At 35.5% G+C, this 22,520-nt stretch overlaps 1 protein-coding gene across 6 annotated transcripts in view; it reads right to left on the bottom strand.

Annotated features, from left to right (window-relative positions):
• The window catches only part of Dgkb (diacylglycerol kinase beta), a 716,847-nt gene that overhangs the window by 391,975 nt on the left and 302,352 nt on the right, over nucleotides 1-22,520 (bottom strand). For all 6 annotated transcript variants that reach the window (XM_031355722.1, XM_031355727.1, XM_031355725.1 and 3 more), the window contains 3 exons: nucleotides 20,857-20,942; nucleotides 19,161-19,250; nucleotides 9,478-9,638 (listed from right to left, as the gene is read on the bottom strand). In XM_031355722.1, coding sequence (XP_031211582.1) covers nucleotides 9,478-9,638; nucleotides 19,161-19,250; nucleotides 20,857-20,942 — 337 coding nt within the window. The remainder of the gene's footprint in view (nucleotides 1-9,477; nucleotides 9,639-19,160; nucleotides 19,251-20,856; nucleotides 20,943-22,520) is intronic.

The raw sequence follows: 22,520 nt of genomic DNA, 5'->3' as shown, positions 1-22,520 counted from the left end.
ACAAATTTGTTTCCTTTTTGGACAGTATTTTGCCATTAGATGATATAGGAAATTTCTGTCCAGTGGCTATCTTGAGGTAAAGATGCTCAATATCTTCTTTGAACAATGAAGGGGAAACTATCAGGAGCAATCATGTCTCCTGGTCAAATGATCCTTAATAATGAAATAACATTAAATGCCACATTCCCTGGATTTCTGATGTTTTTGATGACTATCTACTATATAAAGTATATCTGAACTTTTAAACCTTAACTACTCTAGACATTTCTATTTGAGTAAATTGAAAATACTTTATTATAACAGAATTTAACATAACCATGAATTTGCTATCCTTAACTTGTGTTATTAATCCTAAACAGTTTGTAGTAGCAGCTATTAGAAGGACTGGGTTGGGTTAAAGCCTTGTATTCTTAAATGAGTTGCATAGGCACAATGCCTATCTCAGAGAAACAATATTAATTTCAAATTTTGTATCAGTATATAAATTTATACCAATGAAAAGATTAATCCTATATCAATATGGAAAGTCTGTATCAATATAATAAATTATAACTTCAATTTTGTATCAATTATAAAGATTTTGCTCTTTAAGGGGTTCTACCAGTTTACCTGTGTTCTCCTGTATTTCTTTAAGGGAGTTATTTATGTTCTTCTTAAAGTCCTCCATCATCGTCATGAGAAGTGACTTTAGATCTGAATCTTGGTTTTCTGGTGTGATAGTGTGTCCAGGACTTGCTATGGTGGGAGAATTGTGTTATGATGATGCCAACTAACACTTATTTAGCAAGTTCTGTACAGCTGAATAAATGCCTAAGTCCAACCTGATGACTTATACATTCAAAAATAGCTTAAGATAGTTTTGTTTTGTTTTGTAATTACACAAATATACTGACAGGAAAGTAAAATCCAAGCTGCTTGCTGCCTACATAGTACTTTGTAAATAACACATGAAGCATAAATTGTCCACCAAGTTTGTTACTCTGACTACACACTGATACTGTGTAACTGGTACTGTACACCTGTGGAGATATAAATCCTTCAAAGAAACAAAGTCCTATTATCACACACTACACCCTAAGTGATGCTACATCAAAAATTCAAATAAAAAGGACTAGGAGATGTTTTAAATATTTTTTATTAATTTTTAGTTTGTTCTTTCTCTTTTACTCTAAATAGTTCACTTGTAATATTCTTATAATATTTGAGTAAATTATTTTCATAATAACTAAATAATTATTAACAATAATATAATTATTAACAATTAAATAATTGTTTCAATTACTCATTTTGATTAAGACAATATTATCTTTTCTCACTGTTATTCTCTGCCTTATGCTATATCTTACTTTATTTCAGTTGTTCATTTAGTTGGGTTTTGATGATTTTCTTTTTGCAACTAAATTTTTGTATTTAAGTTTTTAAATTTTTTCTTTTAATAAAAGTATTTTTACTTAATTTTACCTTAAAACTTTTGTTAAAATGTTCAGTTTGCTCATGTTAGAATTTTTCAGTCTCAATAATACAAATATTTTTACCCCTAAACTATTTGTCATAACTATTGAGTTGAGAGACTTCCTGACTTGCAGAGTGGCCCCTCTCTACTTTTCTCACTTAGAACATTCTTGTATGTCTCCTAAAGCAGAAGAAATTTTACTGCATTGAAGGAGAATGGAAACTCATTGGGAAGCCATCTAACCACTAGTGATATGTTTAGTCAGGAAAAACTGCATGACAGTTAAAAACACTAGTACTGGATCTGCTTTCAAACACTCAATTTCATAACTGTTATACTACCACCAAGGTGTGGCAAGCTATAAAGTGATCTGTCTACTCTAAGAGAAATTGCTTCATGTGAAATAGATGGAAGCCAGAACATATCTGTGGCCTAAGATTTATATGAAGCCACAATAATTTGTAAGACAAAGGAACGGGGAATGTCAGTATCACAGCTACCCTGATTTTATGAGGCTGATGAGGGGCAAGCCACCACAATCTAGCAAGAAATTCAACAGATAACCTCAGGAATGAGACACATACACGGGAATATAATAAATTATTACATATCCTTAGCTGTCTGAGGGCTCTACCTGACCTCTGGGCCACTTACACATTAATAAGGTCCCTAGCTATTTTTATACCACTATTTAAATATGAATTTGTACATGACCAGAAGAGCCAAAGGAATTCAAAATATAAATCCAAAGCTTTATAACTGTCTAATTTTTTATTTCACACATATACATACAAACACATGCACACAATCAAAGACATATGGACTCATCTAATAACAAAGAGAAAGAGAAGAATAAATCTCTAAGTATAACCTCTGCTCAATAATGTTGGCACCAGCTATCTATGGAAAAAAAATCAATCTAAAATAAACCTCCATAGTACAAGGGAGGAAATGTTCACAAGCGAGCCATTAAACAAGCCAATACAGAGACATAACAACTTTGATCATTTGGAAGAAAGGCAAAACAGAATTATCAAGACATGGAATACACAATTTTTAACATTTTGAGAAAAATATAGACAGAATGAGAAAGTGTGTTATACATTTATGGAAAAAAATAGACACAGAAGTAAATATACAAATCATCTGATAAGATACATAGTTGAGACTGTCTGACCACTGGAGCAGTGCTGAGAACCGTATTGAATAAAATGCAGACTGTGAGGTTAGACAAGTGTTGTACATCTGTGTTTCCAGTGTATGGATGCAATCTCCGCAATGAGTGCTAAACTCTCATTCTTATTATTGTTCAAAGTTAGTCTTCCCTCCAGGACTTTTCTGCCATGAGAGCCTACTCCTCCAAACTGTATGCCAAGATAAACCTTTTCTTTCTAAAGTTGGACTTCTTCCCACACATTGTCACAAGAAAACAATTATACAGAGAACAGGTACCAAAGTTACTGTTGTGATCAATGTGACTGTGGAATTCTTAGGCTTGTGGAACTGGTTTATGGGAGGAATATGAGACATTTCAGCTGCTTGCTACAAAAGCCCTAATGTGCTTCAACCAGAAATCAATGGACCATATGGCCAGAAACTTGAAAGACGAAAGTGCTGGCAAAAACACACAGTGAAAGCATTGCTAAAGTGGTTGAAGAGGAGAGTAAATATTCTATAGAGACATGACCTTGAGGCCATTCATATTTTACTCTGGTCAAGAATCTGGCCTCATTTGATCAATGACCTGAGAAATAGACCAAAATGAATATAGAATTAACAGATCTACTTCTTTACTGAAAGGACTATCCAGAAGCATTAAAAACCAGGCTGTGGCAAGGTCCTTATTCTGCTCTCTTATTTAAATCTATAAGCAGACAAGAGAGATAGCAGGAGAAAAAGAAAAAAAAAACTTAGTAAAGTATGAGATTTCCTTTTTGTTGTTGTTGTTGTTGAGCTTTTTCAAGGCAGGGTTTCTCTGTGTAGCCCTGGCTGTCCTGGAACTCACTCTGTAGACCAGGCTGGCCTCAAACTCAGAAATCCCCCTCCTCTGCCTCCCAAGTGCTGGGATTAAAGGCGTGCACCACCACTGCCTGGCTAAAATGTGAGATTTCTTGATGAAAGTTTTTTTTGAATAACTTTATTTTAGCAAAGAAGAGAACAGAAAACAAAGCATTTGTAATTATGAAATACCAACTTCATTCCCTGTACTGAGCCAACAGGAAAGGTACCAGAAGGGAAAACCTACCCATTAAAGTTCCAACCTGAGAAAACTCAAATTTATGTGATAGCACATAGCTTGAATTGAAAACATCAGAAAGAGGCTTCCTGCTGAAAAATGAATGCCTAGGAAGATAAATTTTGCAGCTTGAGCCACCAAGACATGCAAAATCGCACCACTCTCGTCCAAGGCCAAATTGGAGCAGGCTCCATTCAAGCTGGCAGCAGAACTTGTCAGCCATGTCCACATAGAGCTAGTATTGCATGCATGAATCATATAGGATTGAGGGTATGACAGTTTTATTCTACTGTTACAAAGAGATAATAATCCCAGGGGGTTACTCGCTGAAGCTGCAAAGATTAAACTTGTTTAATAGAGACCCTAAAGTATTAGAGATGCCAGGATTATGGGAGTTATACTGAGAAAAGCTGCAATTATGGAAAGGAGTCAGCCTAAGAGATATGCTACAAGTGCCTCAAGAATAGAGCGGGAGTGGCTGGACTGCCGTGCACTTTGGAGCATATATGATATCTTGAGATAGATACCAGACACTGAGTGCAGTATTTGATGTTTTCACAGCTGGTTCTCATTCTTACTCCAATCTGATCTTTCCTTGCTATGACTCCACTATCACTTTTTCTAATGGGGCCATGTGTCCTGTACCACTGTTTATGTCAACTACATAATTATTTTCTTAAATCTAGGCGATCACAGTTAATAACTTGCAGTGAGTCACAAAGAAGGACTCTAAACTTTTTGGAAACTACTAAAGAATAAGGTTACTTGATGTTGGTCTGAATGCATTCTATATTAGGAGGTGAAGGAGAACATGCAGAGGCGAGGATGGGAGAAGTGTATTATTATTCAAAGAAATGACTTCACATGTTGAGATGACAAGGGATTAAGTTTTGATGATTGAGTCTTTTTCATAAACTTGATGGAATCTGAAATCACTTGTGGGAAGGGACTCCTGACACACTTGTGTGGGATTTTTTTATTAGGTTTCCCTCTGGGAATGGCTGTGAAGGAGTATGAAGACTGGATTAAATGAAGTAATAAGACCTGTTCATTATGTAGGTATCATTATTTCATGTGCTGAGGCATCTGACTGGATAGAAAGGCAAAACCAAGCAGAACACAAGAACTTATGGCTTTCTGCTTCCAAACTATGTAGATGGAATATGACAAGGAACTCAGTTGTTGACCTAGTGACTTGTTATACTGGAATGTGCAGTTAAAAAAAAATCCCCTTCTCCCATAAGCAGCTTTTCTTCAGACAGTTTTGTCAAAGAAACAAGGCATATAATTATACATGAGATTTTTTTAAATCATATACTCTTCACACTAGTCTGTTAAATAAGTTTAGGGGTCCACCCTAGTGGATAAAGGGAATGTGATATATATGTATATAATATGTATAATATGTGTATATGTATATATATTCATCTAAACGAGGATGTTTTAGCAGGTTGAAAAAATATGAAATCATAACATTTCCAGGGACATGGAAACATGGAACTGGATATTATCATATTTTATAAATTACTCAGACTCTAGAAGACCAGTATTACCCACCGTCTCTCTTGTGTGTGATGCATGATTCCTAAAATTTTCATAGGTATGTAAAATTCAATATGTAAGTGAAACAGAGGGTAAAATATCCGTGGGAAGCAAGAAAATGCTTGCAAGAAAAGCAGGAAAGGAAAGCAGCCTATGGGGGTGTATAGTCAAAGTGCATACTATACACAATGTAACTATCTTTGTGAAACACAACACTGTGCTGTTTACAATGTTATATCCCAATGGTTTTCTAGTCCTATACATATCTAACAACTGCCATTATTCTTTATCTTAAGAGGAGAAACATCCAAAATGAACACTAGTTGATTTGAGGGACCATTAAAATGCCATAACAGACTACTTATCAATAGAAAGGAAAAGTGCATTAATACAACTTAAGCTACTTGTATTCAGCTTAAAAATCAGATTAAATGATGAATTCCAATGCAGAAGATGAGGTAACTCATAATATTTTTCTTTAGAAATGTCGGCCAAACATAGATCTTAAAGACAGAAGAGTATCTGTTATAGCTTTGTGCTTAGAAAAGAATCCATTAGCTGAGCACCCGAGTTCTTATGTTGTTGATAAAATATTATAGACTCAGGAGAAATCTCTTTAAATCATTGAGTGATTTAATGTTCCTCAAAGGACTGAGTTAATTATATATAAATTATTAACTTGCCAAACTTTGCTTTTTACACCTGAATATACTTATTAGGACTTCTATATAGGATCAAACATAATATATTTTTCTTGCAAATAATAACAATGACCATAGTATTACTATAATTTAAAGTTTAGCATTTATTAATGTCAGTATCTCAAGTTTTATATATGTAATCAAATATATAATTTATATGTGTGATAGAAACAACAGTATAAAGGTAAATTAATAGGCATTCTGATGAGAAATTCAATCAAGATACATTTCATAGTAGTTTGACTATTAATATAAGAGAATAAACCATGCTTTTTATAAAGTATTAGTACATATACCAGAGAAATATTTATACTGAGTGGAATTAAATAAATAAAATATAATACTATTAATTTACTTATTATAATTTTTATAATCATTGGCTATAGATATATAAAATGTGAACATTTTAAGGATTATATTTCATATAATTTTTAACACTTATTTTCTATATGCATAAGATTTTAAGAGAAATGAATTTACTCATTTCATTTATTAAGAAGTTGACAATTGTTGCAGCTATGTTTCAGATTCTTAGTTGGATATTATAATATTTGAACCATAGATGTAAAAATACGATACATTTTCTATTCTTATAAAGGACAACATTTAATTGGGGCTGGCTTACAGTTTCAGAGGTTCAGTCCATTATCCTCATAGCTGGACGCATGGCAGTGTGCAGGCAGACATGGTGTTCTACATCTTCATCCAAAGGTAACCAGGAGCAGACAATGGCCCAGGGAGCTAGGAGGCAGGTCTGAAAGCCCACCCCAACAGTAATATCCTCCGACACCTCCTACACTGAGACCACACCTCCTAATAATGGCACTCCCCAAGTCAAAGATATTCAAACCACCATATTCCACACTCTAGCCGCCATAGGCTTGTTCAAGCATATGGTTCTAGTGGGTCATACCTAGCCAGAGCATAATGCAGAAAAAAACAAAACAAAAAAAACAAAAAACAAAAAACAAACAAACAAACAAAAAACTTAGTACAACTTCAAAAGTCCCATAGTCTATAGCAATCTTTACAATGTTAAAGTTCCAAGGTTTCTTCCCAGATACATCCAGTCACTTAAGTGTAATCCCTTATAAAATCAAAGGGTATATGGGAGAATGAGATGGGGATGGGGAGCAAGGTGGGGAGAGGACCATCTCAGAGGCAAAGGGGAAGGAGGATGGAGTAACGAACTCTTGGAGGTGGTGACTGGGAAGCTGGGCAATATTTGGAATATAAATAGATAAAGTTATTTGTTATTTATTTATATTATTTATAAAATTATATGTATGTATATATGAGAGAGAGAGAGAGAGAGAGAAATGAAGTCCCATAAAATCCCATCCTAGACTTCATCCTCTGGTTTACTCTCATAATGAGCATTTTGTTCTAGCATAGCAAGCCTTGAGAGGAAAATTACAAAATGTATAGTTCAGGTAATAAAGGGCCACCAAGAAGTGAAATGGAATTGAATACAATATTCAAGAAGAAAAACAGATTAAGGGAGTTGTGAATTCTAGGCAAGATCCCAACCAGACAAGCTTTTCTGAGTTCAGTTAAAAAAGGAATAGATATGTCATGTTAGGTGTTATATTACCTGGTTATTATTTTCATTTGGACTTTTAATCTGGAGTGAACTACAATCCAGAAATGAAGGGCACATTTATGATCTATATCTTGACCCTTAGAAGACAGGTTTTTGATCCAAATCTTGAGTAATAATGACCATGAAAAACTTTGGCCCAGGCAAGGTGGTGCACACCTTTAATACCAGGAGACAAAGCAAGCAAATCTTTGAATTCAAGGCTAGTCTGGCCCAGGGCAAGTTGTAGATGAAGAAAAGTATAAATCCAGGGATGGTTCTACATGCCTTTTATCCCAGCATTCAGTATACCCAGACATGCAGATGTCTGTGTTCAAGGTCAATCTACAGAGCAAGTTCGAAGACAGCCAAGGCTTGGCAATGAAGAATGTAATATAACAAGGATGTAATAAAATATGTTCCAGCACCAGTAAGCTGCAGAACTCCTCAGGTTTGGCTATGTGGCTCTGGTTTCAGAGTCAAGAATAGAAGGGATTACTATGGGTCAAATCATGCTGGTTAGTTAGAGCTAAGAAATTAGTAGAGATTAAGAAGAGATCGGCACTACTGAAGTTAAATGTTTGGGGAAGTGTTTTCTGAGAGCACAAAGAAGATGTGTTCCAGAGATAGCCAATGTTTTACTTTGGGCTATAGCTGTAGTTAGTAATGTGTAAGAATTACCCAGATGGTGCAGGTTTTGAAAGCATGAAAGGGTCATGGAGAGTTGAAGCTTTGCACTGTGAGAGGCCAGGGAAGGCTGTTGGTGAAAATGCAGTGTCATTTTTAGTTGAGAGCCCAGAACTAAAAGAGTCATGCAAATTAACTGAGGCTTGGCACTATGAAGGGAGTCTAATGAGAGGCTATTAGTGAGTTCTATTTGCAGTAGAAGACTTCAGTGAATTGGAGATGCCAGTGCCATGGGATAATCACCAATAATGGCAACAGCACTGAAGTGGAGTCAATCAGAGCCTAGAGTGTGCTACAGAGGGCAGAGCTGGAGAAGTGACACAAGCCCTTTGGAGGAACCCCCAAAATCATGTGTGAATCTAGACATTTGCAGAAGAAGCTGAAAAGTTGATGGTGTGTTGGATATCCGAATATATTAGAGATGCCAGAGCCATGGGATATCTGCCAATGAAAGCTACTAAGAGGGAGTGGAACCAGCCAAGGAGAAAGAATTGTATTGCAGGCAACAAAGATGAAAGGCGTTGGAGATCTGGAGAGCTTTGACATCAGACATAGAGGTGATGAGTTTGTAGTTTGTCCAGTCTGTTTTCGGAGGTGCTTTGGTCCAGTATTTCCTCCCTCTGATGTTTTGGAATGGTAATGTATACCCTAAGGTATTGGAGGTGTATGGTATACATTTTTGCTTTTGATTATACAAGATACATTTTACATATTTTCATGAATGCTTCTTATACTCAGCAATGTATACATATGCTATCAATCATGCTAAGCTCCATTTGATAACAGAAACAGTCAAGTTAGAAGTGATGTATTTCTTTGTTTGAGTCATGAAATTTATCAGTTGCTTATAGTCTCCCTTTAAATTAATTTTAAGCCATATTATGTAACAGAGCAAGCATTTGTAGGATGAGAGAGATGGGTCAGAATTTAAGAGCACTGAATGCTCCTCTAGAGGACCTGGGTTTAATTTGTAGCACCTCATCATGGCTCATAAACATCTGTAAATGCAGTTCTCCACAGAGATACAATACCTTCTTCTGCCCTCCATGGGTACCAGGAACACAAGTGGCACAGAGATACACAGACAGTCAGAACACTCTTGGATATAAATATAAGTAAAATATAAAATTTTGAAATATCAAAAATATAAATTTTGAAAGAAAAAAGTATTTAACAAAATGTTAACATAAATTGTTTATAATCTCTAAAATTTCATAGATTAAGACATTTCATTGAATATTTAAGACAAGCAAAAATCAGATTTAGTGGCAAATCTTACCACGCCAATGGAAAAGTAGTTATTGATGATGCTGTAAGGCACGGGGTCTCCTTTCTCGTCTTTGTCATTGGGTGTGACTTCAAACTTCCACCTGTCCAGCATGATTTCTGTGCTGCTTTCAATGTCTTTTAGGATCTTCATAAGATTTTCACCTTCATAACCTAATGAAAAATGTTATAGGAAGACAGCACATAAACCAGTTAAAAAAGTTAGACTTATATATGTTTGTTTTTTTATATGAATTTTTCTGAAGACAACTAGTGCATTTTAATACTAAGTTTAACATTAATTAAGAATCAACAACTTATATTATACTGTGATGTTGTGCTTAGTTTTTATTTGCAACAAATATTTATTTTTTGTGGTATAAACCCTCAGTATACCCAACTGTCAAAAACATTTCTACTACATATCTTTTCATAATTTTGTATCAATACATTAAAATGTGATTAATTGTAATTTCCAATTCTATACTTTCAAAGCATCCTTTTATAAAAGAATGCCACATTCCACCTTATTGCTGAAGTCTCATATTGAGTTGTCATGTTAGACTTTCCATCTGTGCCTTCTCTTCATGTTTTCTTCTAGTGACAAAGAGAAACATTAAGAAAATAAGCTGTTCATTTTTGGCATATTTTATTCTGTTTCATAATTTATCTACTCTTAGGGTACCCGTGCTTTCTGTATAGCTGGTTGTTAGGTTTTCAACATGGTTACAATTCAGAGAATACTTCTTTGGGAAGCCACCCTTCAACATAAAGCATCAATACCTGACTTTTGTAGCCTTCAACCCCTATACTCAGAGCTGCTCTTTGTTTGTTTGTTTCTTTCTTTCTTTCTCTCTTCCTTTCTTCCTTCCTTCCTTCCTTTCTTTCTTTCTTTCTTTCATTCTTTCTTTTTTTCTTTCTTTCTCTCTCTCTTTCTGTCAGTCTTTCTTTCTTTTTAAATTGGATATTTTCTTTATTTATTTTCAAATGTTATCCCCTTTCCCAGTATCCCTCCCTCCCAGAAACACCCTATCACATCCCCTCCTCCCCCTGCTTCTATAAGGTTGTTCCCCCACCTACCCACCCACTCCCATCTCCCCACTCTTGATTCCCCTACACCGAGGTATCTATCAAGCCTTCATAGGACCAAAGACTTCTCCTTCCATTGGTGTATGACAAGACCATCCTGTGCTACAAATGCAGCTGGAGTCATGCGTACTCCTTTGTTGATGGTTTAGTCCCTGGGTGTAATGAGTACAAATGCATTATATATTTGTTAGTTCATTTGTTTATGTTTTTTCTTATCACTAAGGCTTCCTTGCTAAAGTGTCAAATCCATGATTTAATGAATTAGCTCTGGATGGCCAATGTGCATTACCCCCAAGTTGATTTGATATTTATATTCTCTTATATTTTTCTGTGAATATATGCCATCCCTCCAGTTAGGACTGTAGACTAACATGAGAGAAATTATTGTGCTTGTTTCTTATCTTCCCTCCATATGAGCTCACTCACCTCCCCAATATCAGATTTGCTCTGAGGCATAAATAAAATAATGCATAAGAAGTTCTTAGTATATGAATCTTAAATATATCCAATACAACATTCTTAACAACATAATACTAGTGATCATGGCACAAGTTACAGTTTTTGACAAGACAAAAAGCAATGCATACATATGTGGGCAGTGCTAAAATGTAGGGCAGAAGCTGAGGTAAACCAAACTAATGTCCCCAGGCTATCGGGTTCCACATTCAGAAGCTAGTGAGCAGGAACTTTACAGCAACACACTCACATCTAGTTGAACAGAAAAACAGATCATAACATATGTAACAGAATCTATAAAAGAAGATTCTAGAGATGATCCAGAGTTAGATGTCCAGGCACACGGACTTCTACAACAGAAGTGGCAGACTTGACTTGTCCCAGAGCTGCCCAATGATAGGGTGGACAAACACAGAGATTGTTTAGGAAAAAAGTACTGGAGAATGAAAACAAGATATAAGAGTGAGATAATTCAGGACAGGTCATTGATTAATTTGAAAAAAATCCTGATTATACAAGAGTTTTGGAAAAAGGAAAGTCCAAACCTTTGAATTATATCATAGGATGGTAAAAGGAATACTATGTCAAAGACATAGAAAATATTTTAAGTAAAAGACTATTTTTCATACATAGAGAAATAGATGTCCATAGATGTTCAAGAGACATTTAGAAGATAAAATATGACTAGAAAAGAAACTACCCATAGCATTTTATATTAAAACACTAAAAAATACTAAAGAAAAACTATTACAAAAGGGTATTTAACTCTGCAAAATGTAAGGGTAAGTCACTTTTTAATGCAGTTGCATAGAGTAATACCTAATTAAGAGAAACTTTAAAGACAGAATGAATAGAATGATTTTTTCCCAAGTTCTGCTATATCAAAACTTCTAAGCTAGAGAATAATACCCAACAAAACTATCAACTAATTTATGGCTTTACAGCTAGTTATAATTCAATGAAAAGATGAAAAGTTGATAAAGATCTTACCCAAATTGATGACAAGAAAGGCTATAAATAATAAAATTAGAAGAGAAAATAGAAACAAATACCAAAGATGCCAGTGAATATTAGAAGATTCAAAAAGCCTTACATTTTTTATTTCTCTAAAATGAATCATGTAATGATTTGGATGAATTAACTTGTCACATATGATAAACCAAAATTAAACCATGAAAAATAAGCTGAAGAAAAATAGTAGTGATACTGAAATAGTCGTGAAATTCTAACACACATGAGTGCACACGCACACATACACACACACACACAAATGCATACACATATGATGGCACATGTACACATACACAAGATGGGGAAGAGACAGAGAACAGAAAGATAATAAAATAGGCAGAGAGTCAGGGAAAAGTCTAATAAAATAAGAACCCCAACACATAAAAAGCAGAGGACTGCCAGGATTGGGTTTAGTCAGAGAAGATGCACCTAACTCTCAAGAGACTGGAAGCCCCAGGGACTTTAGAGATCTGATGGTTTGGTTGTAAGGGTATTGACATCCTCATGGAGACAGCTGGACAGGGAGGAGGTATGAGATGTGGAACAGTCAGAGGGTGGCCTGGGAGGGGAATAAAATCTGGATTTTAAAATAAATTTAAAAATAAAATAGTGATGGACCAATACAAATGCAGATGTCCACAGCCAAACTTTTGACTGAGTGTAGGGACCCCAATGGGGAAGTTATGGCAAGAACTGCAGGAGCTGAAGGGATTTGCATTCTCATAGGAAGAACATCAACCAACCAGACCCCAGGGACTAAACCATCAAGCAAAGAGTGCACAGGGAGTACCCATGGCTCTAGCTGCATATATAGCAGAGGATGGTCTTATCTGGCATCACTGGGAGGGGAGCCCCTTGGTCCTCTGGAGGCTTGATGACCCAGAATATGGGAACTAGGCTGCTGAGGCAGGAGTGGGTGGGCGGGTGGGGGAGCACCTTCATAGATGCAGTGGGGAGGGGGAAGGGAATGGGGGCTTGTGGAAGGGAAAGTGGGAAGGGGGATAACATTTAAAATGTAAATAAATAAAATAACCAAGAAAAAATGAAAAAGAATCTCATAAATAAAATATGTGAGAATAAAGCTAGCCAATAAAATAAGCTAAAAATAAATTAAATTTGAGGCTTGTTTTAGATAAGGATTCTTGCTTAATATAGACAAAGCCTTAGTCCATAACTAGGAAGGTTATAGCGCAGGAAACTTTTTACTCTTGTTTTTCTAAATAGACATGTCAAATTATCTTCACAACAGAAAACTGAGGGGAGAAAGATTTAGGCAGTGAGATTATTATGGGAAGGAAGAAATGTAGAAGCTGAGAAGAGAATTAGACACAATTATGGTGTATGAAAAATCCTTACAGAAACACGTTATTTTACCATTTCATTTAAAATACAAAATTAGAATGATAATTAAATATTTGTCACATGAAAGAAGAGAGCAGATTATACTAAGGGTTTAGGTAGAGATGGGGACAAATAAGACAGTAAAGGGAAGGGTAGAGGTAAATTATGCAAATTGGGGATATGTAAAAGAGCAAATGGAATTTACTGGTTTGTATGTAAATTATCCTTGTTAAATATCCTTATTAAGAATGAATAAATAAATAAAATAACCTTGAATGGGAATACAATGCTAGTCCCAAAAGACATGTCTTACAAAATGAAAATATCACTTCTTGGAGTGGGATACCTCCTCACAGTTCTTGTTCAGGCAAGTCTCAGATGTTGCCAAAACAGTATATACTATTAATAATTGTGGTCAGTTCCCTGACATAATTAATAAACTTATGGTATGATCACATTGTTGTAAACAACACATTTTTGGATGACTAGACATAAAGAAATGAATTTTGAACTGACACAGAAAATGTCATCTTCTGGATCATTGTTATAATGCCAGAAGGTTCTGGGCAAGACAGAAGGAAAAAAGAAAAAGAATCAATGATCTTACTCAGCTATGGGCCCTACATGCTCTAATAATGACCTGCCTGGCATGATGTACTCACTGATGCAGAATCAGAACTGTTATGGGGGCAATACGCTGCTTTCTGATTAAATTGGAGACCTGTTGTACAGGAGGGAATTCAGAAACTACAAAAGTCTACAACTAGAAAGGTCATGGTCCAGGACACTTATTACTCTTGTTTTGCAAAACAGACATGGCAAATTATCTTCAAAGTGTTAATATGTACCACAGCGTGGTGCTGCCTTCACCTTGGTCAACAAAACTTCGCTTTGCTGTGGGCTCTGATTAATTCAGAGACTCACGCCTGGTCAGAGTACTGAGAACAGGTGACTATGGGTCCAACAATGAACTGTTTATATTCACTTTCCCCTCAATCAGGGTACAGGAAATATCATGAGAGAAGGGGAGAAAGAGCTGGAAAGCAGAAGGACAGGATAGTGGTGTGAAATATTTCCTGGACATGGTATTCCTGTTGCTCTCCTGGACTTCTACCAGTTGGCATCACTTGCAGAATGAGCCATTCAAACTAGCATCTTAGACGGGGAGAGTTGCTCAGAAGGCAGGTACGCCAGGAGATTTGTCGACTGATGGCAGTTAGAGCAGAGATAGTCATTTTCTTTGGAAGTGTGGCCATTGAGAGGTGGTCCATTCTCTACCGGATGATTAGCACATCTATGGACAGACTACTTGATCAAAGTACTTGTATTAATTATGTATATGATCAAAGTACTTGTATTAATTCTCAAGGAGTATATAACGCTAATTTTAAAATTAACATTTTGGGGGCTGGAGAGATTGCTCAGTGGTTTAGAGAACTGATTGCTCTTCCAGAGCTCCTTAGGTCAATTCCCAGCAACCCCATGGTGGCTGACAACCATCTATAATGGAATTGGATGCCCTCTTCTGGTGTATCTGAAGATATCTACAGTGTGCTCATATACATAAAATAAATAAATAAACCTCTTTTAAAATATCATCATTTCTATGTAAAATAATCCCTGTATCTCTGATTTTCTCTATTATACACATAACCACACTCACCCATGCAAGCATGTTATATGTTCCAAAAATGATAGCCTGAGTTGAAACATTTTGGGTAGTTTCTGTCTCCAACTTTTGATCTCTAATGTACTAATTTGTTCAACAAGGAAGTGCCAGAAGCTGTGAGTAGTGGTTATAACTAATAACATATGTATTACTTGTAGAACTCACTATGTTAAAAGAAAAAGCAAGAGACATCCTCTAATACAACACTAGATAAAGGAGAATGCATTGCATTTGAGATTGCCATTTTCAGTCACCAACACTAGAAATTCCAATGCTGGAGCCCATCATAACACTCATGCTAGATTTTAAAACTAAGCACTATTAAAGAGATGAAACAAAAATTAGAATAAATATTAATTATGTGGGAACTACTGTCTTACCTTAAAATGTGTGGTATAATATATAATTTTAAAGTATAACAATTACTAGTATGCTTATAGTGAGTTGTGACCTCCCCTAGCCTCAAGCCAACTGAATCAGACCTTGTCCTTGCCACAAAGCAGCTACTGCACTTGGGTGGAGTTCCTGAGATAAACAGGAACTTTTGTTCCCTTTTTTTCTTCCACTTCTCTGCCTCTCTGGAAGTTCCTGCTAGAAGCTATGTACAGCTGAACTGCTTTACCTGTCTCCTGGACTGAACAACAAGATGTTATTTTGGCCACAAGATCCTGGCTTACTGGGGGATGGGTTTTTCTCTGCCTATTTAATTCTCAGATTCTAAATACACATTGGACCTTGATCAGGAACCTTGACTTGGTCTGGTTATTTCTCTCAACCTTCTGATTCCCTTATTTTCCCAGGCTCCTGCCTTTCTTCAAAAAACCTGGTTTGTGTAGCTTCTGGCAGCGACTACAGTGAGTCATTTGCAAATCATAGAAGAGTTTAAAACATTATGTAAGTAACATTACGTAAGACTAGTACAGGCTTACCAACCCTAATACCCATCACCTAAGAAGTGAGCACTTAAAAATTCCATCGGACTTCCTTTAGCCATTTCAACACCAGAAACTGGCTTCTCCCTCATAGCTAAGTGCCTGATAAAATGAGAACTCCTTAGGAAGGCCATATTGACCATCTTGCTATTGTATTGTAATACAATTCATTCTTGGTAGTATATGGTAGTATATGGTAGTATATGATTGTATAATTCATTCTTCCATAACACCAAGCTTTGCTGAATGTATATGTATATCATTCTGCACAGATTTATAGCTCGCATGATTTAAAGAAGATTTAGTCTCTAAAAGGATAAAAGCCACAAATTTATTTTGTCTCTACTGAGTCAGAATATAGTAAGCACTTAGAGAATTCAACTCTAATCTGATCTTTGACTGATGATGCCACCCTTATTTCATCCATCAATGGTATAATTTATGTGGTTTTATATGAAGATAACCTAAATAAATACAGACTTTTTTATTCAATTTGAGATATAATTCATTTGATCATTTGAAAAAATAAATTAAATTTTCAAAGATCAAAAGCATTTTTTTAAAACATCAAAGGTATACAGCAGACTACGTGTATGAAGATAGTCATACTATGTCATACCAATAACTTCCTTCTCTTTAATCAATTCATATGCATGAAAGCTGGTGAACAGAGGCATCTTGTAATGGGTATATCTTTTTTTATTATTTTTATTTTTTATTAGATGTTTTCTTTATTTACAATATCTCCTTTCCCAGGTTCCCTACAAAAAAGAAAAAAAAAAAGGAAAAAGAAAAAGAAGAGAAAAGAAAAACACCCAAAACTAAAACAAACCCCTCTTCCCTCCTCCCTCTCCCTGCTCACCACCACACTACCTCCTGCTTACTGGCCCTGGCATTCCCCTACACTGGGGTATATCTTTATTTTTGACAGTCACATGGTATTTTACTGATTATTAATAATATCCTTTTACTATAATATACATTTGAAAAGGCCAAATAGAATATGTGGTATTTTTAATTTAGCTTCCAATTCTGTTTATATAAAGTACAACAGATGGATAGACATATATACAACAAAAGTTCTCAATTTTGTTCTAAATAACAGTTACTTGAGAGGTTTATATATTATATATATATATATTTTCAAATGACCTATTGTCTGTCCGAGTTCCATCCCAATGGATTTCCATTCAGCATATTGAGGGTAAGGTCAACCATTTTATTTTTTAACAAGCTCCCTAAGGACTTCTGATTCACAATGTCTTTGGTGACTGCTTCAAATATCTCAAAGTGTGTTTAGATATAAAAATATTTAGAATTAAATGATTGTTTCTTTAGTACAGTCTGCAGTTGTCTGACAATTATTGGGTAGCTATAATGCCTCAGAAAAATATTTCGAGTATACTCTGAATTATTGTCTTCATGTGTACTCTGCTTGATCCACCATTCTACTGTAAGTTGCATAAGACAAGCTGCTTACCACTTCTGAGTCTTAGACTCTGAATTTGGTTCCCTCTACTTATTAAGTCTACACCAGGATGATGTGACCATTAGCATTTTCCTCCAAGTGAGTGGGGGCTTTTCCTTACTGGGATCAATTCACTTGTTATTAGAAAATCTTAAGTATAGCAATGGGGGATGGGGACCTGGGGGTAGCAACCAGAAAGTCCAAGATGCCAGGAAAGCAAGAGCCTCCCAGGAGCCCACTGAGATAACATTACCTGAAATACCACACAAAGGGAAGGGAGAACCTGTCAAGACCATATTCAGAGGTTAGGCATGCCACCTACCAGTTGAGAGTTGGGGCCACCTACCCATCTCTAAAATTTTAACCAAGAATTGCTCCTATCTAAATAAAATACAGGAGTGGAGGAAATACAAGAAAGAGTGGAGCAGAGACTGAAGGAAAGACCATCCAGAGACTGCCCCACTTGAAAATCCATTCCACAGGCAGACAACAAACCTAGCCACTATTGCTGATGCCAAAAAGTGCTGGCTGATAGGAGTCTGATACAGCTGTCTTCTGACAGGCTCTGTGAGAGCTTGACCAATACAGATGTGGTTGCTTGTCACAGCCAACCATCCACAGCCAACCATTGGACTGAGCACAGGCACCCCAATGGAGGAGCTAGGGGAAAGACTGAAGGGCCTTCTCTGGCATCAATGGGAGGGGATGCCCTTGATCCTGTGAAAGCTTGATGCCCCAGTATAGAGAAATGCTAAGGTAGTGAGGTGGAAGTGGGTGGGTGAGTGGGGAAGCACCCTCATAGAAGCAGGGTAAGGGGGGGTGGAATAGGGAGTTTGCAGAGGGGAAAGCATGAAAAGGGTAACACATGGAATGTAAATAAATAAAATATACATTAAAAAAAGGAACTAAGATTTGAAAAAAAATTGTCTTAAGTGTTGCACCTGACTTTGTATACAACTAGAAGTTCTATTATTTGACCTTCCTTTTCTCACTGTTATACACAAGTATAGATCACAATGGTTATAATAATGTAAATTCCAAATAACACTACTTAGTGTTTCATTATTGGGAAAGTAACTCGTCGATGTTTATTTTTCCATTTTTAGTTTTTTACATTTTATCACATTGGTTATAATTTCAGTGTAGGAAATAGTTTTTGTCTAATGTCTACTCATAACCCTTGAACATACTCCATTTTTTTATTTTTTTGGGGGGGTGGGCTTGAGACAGGGTTTCTCTGTGCAGCCCTAGCTGTTCTGGAACTCGTTCTGTAGACCAGACTGGCCTTGAACTCAGAAATCCGCCTGCCTCTGCCTCCCAAGTGTTGGGATTAAAGGCGTGCCACCACCGCCCGGCGAACATGCTCCATTTTAGACTGCAATAACGTCTATCTACTTTCTATACTTGAAGATGACAGCAAATTAACAGTCTGAATATCACCTTAGAGTTCTAAATGTGTACCTTATTTTCTAAGCATGAAAAGACCAAACCGGAGACATTTTGAAAACTTGTCCCCTGCCCCAAGACTAAATCTGTAATTGATACTTAATTAAAGCCTATCACCTAGTCTAAACTCCTTAACCCATCAATCCCTTCAAACTTGTGATTATTTTAAGACACTTAGTAAGCATAAAATGCCTCTTACATTACTATCACCACATGATAAGCATTATGCAGTATTAAAGGCATTCTCCTGTTTTTAAGGTGAATTCTATAGCAGCAGGTTTTACCTCCTCCCCACCGCAGGCATCTTGCTAGGTCATTGCCAGTCCCAAGAGGCAGGATAGCAACAGGAGGGTGCTTGGCTACATTGGCCTTTTCTGTGGAACGAGACAATGAAAACAATATTTTAACCCAATCGACATCAGTATTAACAAGCAAGCAAAGAAACTTACATTAAATAATTTCAGGAGTATATTTAAACACCCACGAGTTGAATTTTATAAACTCAGTTAAAAATGATAGTATTTTTATGTTGTACTAACTGATGTATTAGATAAATATCATTCTTTTGGCAGTAACAGTTTCTTTATAATTCATACACCAGGAAAATATTTTTTAAATACCTTAACTCAAAAACATGCGTTGTATGTATGCTCATGAATGTCTGTGGTGTGTGTGTGTGTGTGTGTGTGTGTGTGCCTTTGCAGTGTGTATGTTGCCTTTGTTTTATCCTTACTAAAATCCTGATGGTACATGAAACATAGGAATACATATCATGAAGTAAATAAGTAGGTTCTTACATAAATTTCTTTTGCAACATCAACTCCATGGACAGTTTATTTGAGAACAGTTGAATTCTGAAAGTGAATAATTGTTAGGAACACTGTTTAAGTGTTCCTATCTACAGTATTTCAATATTTCAAAGCAAACGAACAGAGCATTCCATCTGGTTGACCTGAGAAGATAAGGTTTGTTTGCTTATTATTTATGTAGCTTTACCTTTACATCATTAAGTTCTTTAGCTTTCAAACAGGATAGATCTTTCGCCAAAGTTCCATATGTTTGATTTGAATCATCACATATCTTGAAGGAATCTCAATATATATATTTTCTTTCTTAAGCTCATAACATCACTGTGTGTATGTGTGTGTGTGTATGTTTGTCTCTGTGTGTGTAATTTTGTATGTATATTTTATGTGTATGAACTGGTTGATGAGATAACTTATGGATAACAGAGCAATACTACTAAACTTGGGACCTACAATGAGCCAAAAATTACCAGTATTCACATTAAAATCCTTATACAAGTTTCACCACTTATATATTTGCTCAGTAATTTTTATAATTCTTGAATTTTAGCTTTCTCATAGGAATCATTTATAAATATTTTATATCTTTTATTAGAATGCCAATAACAGAATTTTCAATGGCTATTTTCATAAGCTAGCAGTAGACTAACATTATTAGATTAATAAGAAAAGTGTTGATGAGAACATGTACTTTGTTTGACTAACAGCACAAAGGCAACTGTGGATGGGAGCCCAGGCTGGGACTAGTGCCTGCCACTCCCACCATGACATTTTCAATTTGAAATGTTTTTCAGTGCTAACAAGACAGAATGTTCTGATCTTCATTTCTTTAAAGGGAAAAAAAAGAAAGAAATTCTGTCAATTTGTTTGAATTAATACTTATTTTGAAAGGACCTCTATCAAACAGAAATTACTCAATTCAGAGACTAAAATTTTTTTAAAGTAAATATTTGTTTAAAATGTACCAGATTCTAAATACCAATTCATTAAATTTTTTAAACTATTAATAAGTTCCAACATGGGGTACATATTGAAAAGAAAAAACACAAAATATTCAGAATTCATCAGCATTTAGATACTTGCAGGTACTTGATAGACAAAGATTGATAGAACAAGAGCAGGAGATAAGGTTACTAGTCTCATGCAAGCTACATTAAACACAGGTCTTCATTACCTATGCAATCCAAAATCCAGCCCACAGTCCCATCTCCACCGCATGCTAACACTCTGAAGTCAGGGACATCGCGAAAAAAGTGTAACCTGAAAAATAAGTATTTTATAGCACATGCTTTACATTTAGGAGAACTTCCTCATAATTTTAAACTCTTCTCTAATAAATGATACATATAACTTATGAAATGTTCGTGTTTAATTTTCATTGATATCTTAGATATCGTTAAAATATATTTTTGTTAATATATGTATATATATGTTTAAATTTATATGTTCCAGGTTCAGTAAAGAATGCAATTTTTACAAACAGCCAAATTAAAAATACATAATATTAAATTATAACATTCATTTTGACATCTTCCCAGATGTAATGAAAACACACATAATACACACTAGCATTGGCTATATAATTTCTTTAACAATTATTGTCAATCAGCCATTGTTTTGAAAAATATTTAGAAAAGATTACCATGTCGGTCAATATAATATGTTCAACACTTTTCATTCTCCATTGCACAGAAAAATTGTACAGCCTGCAGTTAGAATTCTAGCTTTCAGAATATCCTTATGACTTTCAATCTGCCAATACAGAAGCCCAACTTCACCTTGTCATTTGACCTGGTGGGCAGTGTTTATTACCCATGAGTGCTCAAGCTTAATTGCTGGGTCAGATGTGCTAAATGCCCACTGTTCCTGCTGGCACTACACGCAGTGAGCTCATTAATCCTTCTAGGAAGTCACAGAGGCAAGTGATGTATCCAGCTATACAGTCTTACTTACTATTTTGTAGCACATAAAGAATAAAGAATAAAGAATGGAAGATGAGCAAAAGCTCATCCCCTCTCTTCTTTGCTCCACCTATCAGTATTGGGAACAATATGGCATTGAAACATCCAGGTCATTCTTCTCTTCATCAACATATTGATATTCACGTACAAATAGCTATCTACAATACTCCATCATGTATTTTATGTATTTTACTAACTTTAGAACTTTATGAGAAAGAGAGATGGGAAAGAGAAAGAAGAGACAAATAAAGATTGAGAGACTACATTGTGTTGATGGTAGAGGAAGCTAGAAAAGCTAGGGGTACTCTTAGACACAGTATGAACAGAATAATATGGATGCCGAGAACCAAATTCTGTTCCCCTAAAAGGGCAGCGGGTACTCTTACATCACTGAGCCATCTTCTCATCCCTACTGAATTCATTTTAAAAAAAAGGTTTTTGCTTTGTTAAATTTATTTTGTTAAGTTGATTTTAAATCTTTTAACTCAATTTTTAAAATTTCTAAAAAATGTGTCATATTCTCACTATATTCAGGTATATAAGATTCTTTATGAGCTTCTTTATTTATGAAAAATCTTTATGGATTCTCTAGGGAATCATGCTATATGGTGGTTTTCACATTAGATATGAGTGAATGCATTCCAAAATTAAATAATTTGCTACTTTGACCTTTTATACTGTGTCTGGTATTTTATTATAGGCCAGAGAAGTGACTCAGTGGAGACCTTACTTTCTTGGCATGTGTGAGGAGCTGAGTTCAGTCCCCAGTAACATGAAATTTAAAAACCCAAGTTTTTTACTATTAAGAAATTACTATTCTAGTTACTATCTGAATCACATTTTTGTGAAGATATGCATGTATGTCAGGCTATTTTAG

Source organism: Mastomys coucha, unplaced genomic scaffold, assembly GCF_008632895.1.
Source record: "Mastomys coucha isolate ucsf_1 unplaced genomic scaffold, UCSF_Mcou_1 pScaffold6, whole genome shotgun sequence".
Classification (NCBI taxonomy): Eukaryota; Metazoa; Chordata; class Mammalia; order Rodentia; family Muridae; genus Mastomys; species Mastomys coucha.
The sequence above is the reverse complement of the archived record's forward strand: the minus strand, read 5'-3'. Positions and strand labels throughout refer to the sequence as shown.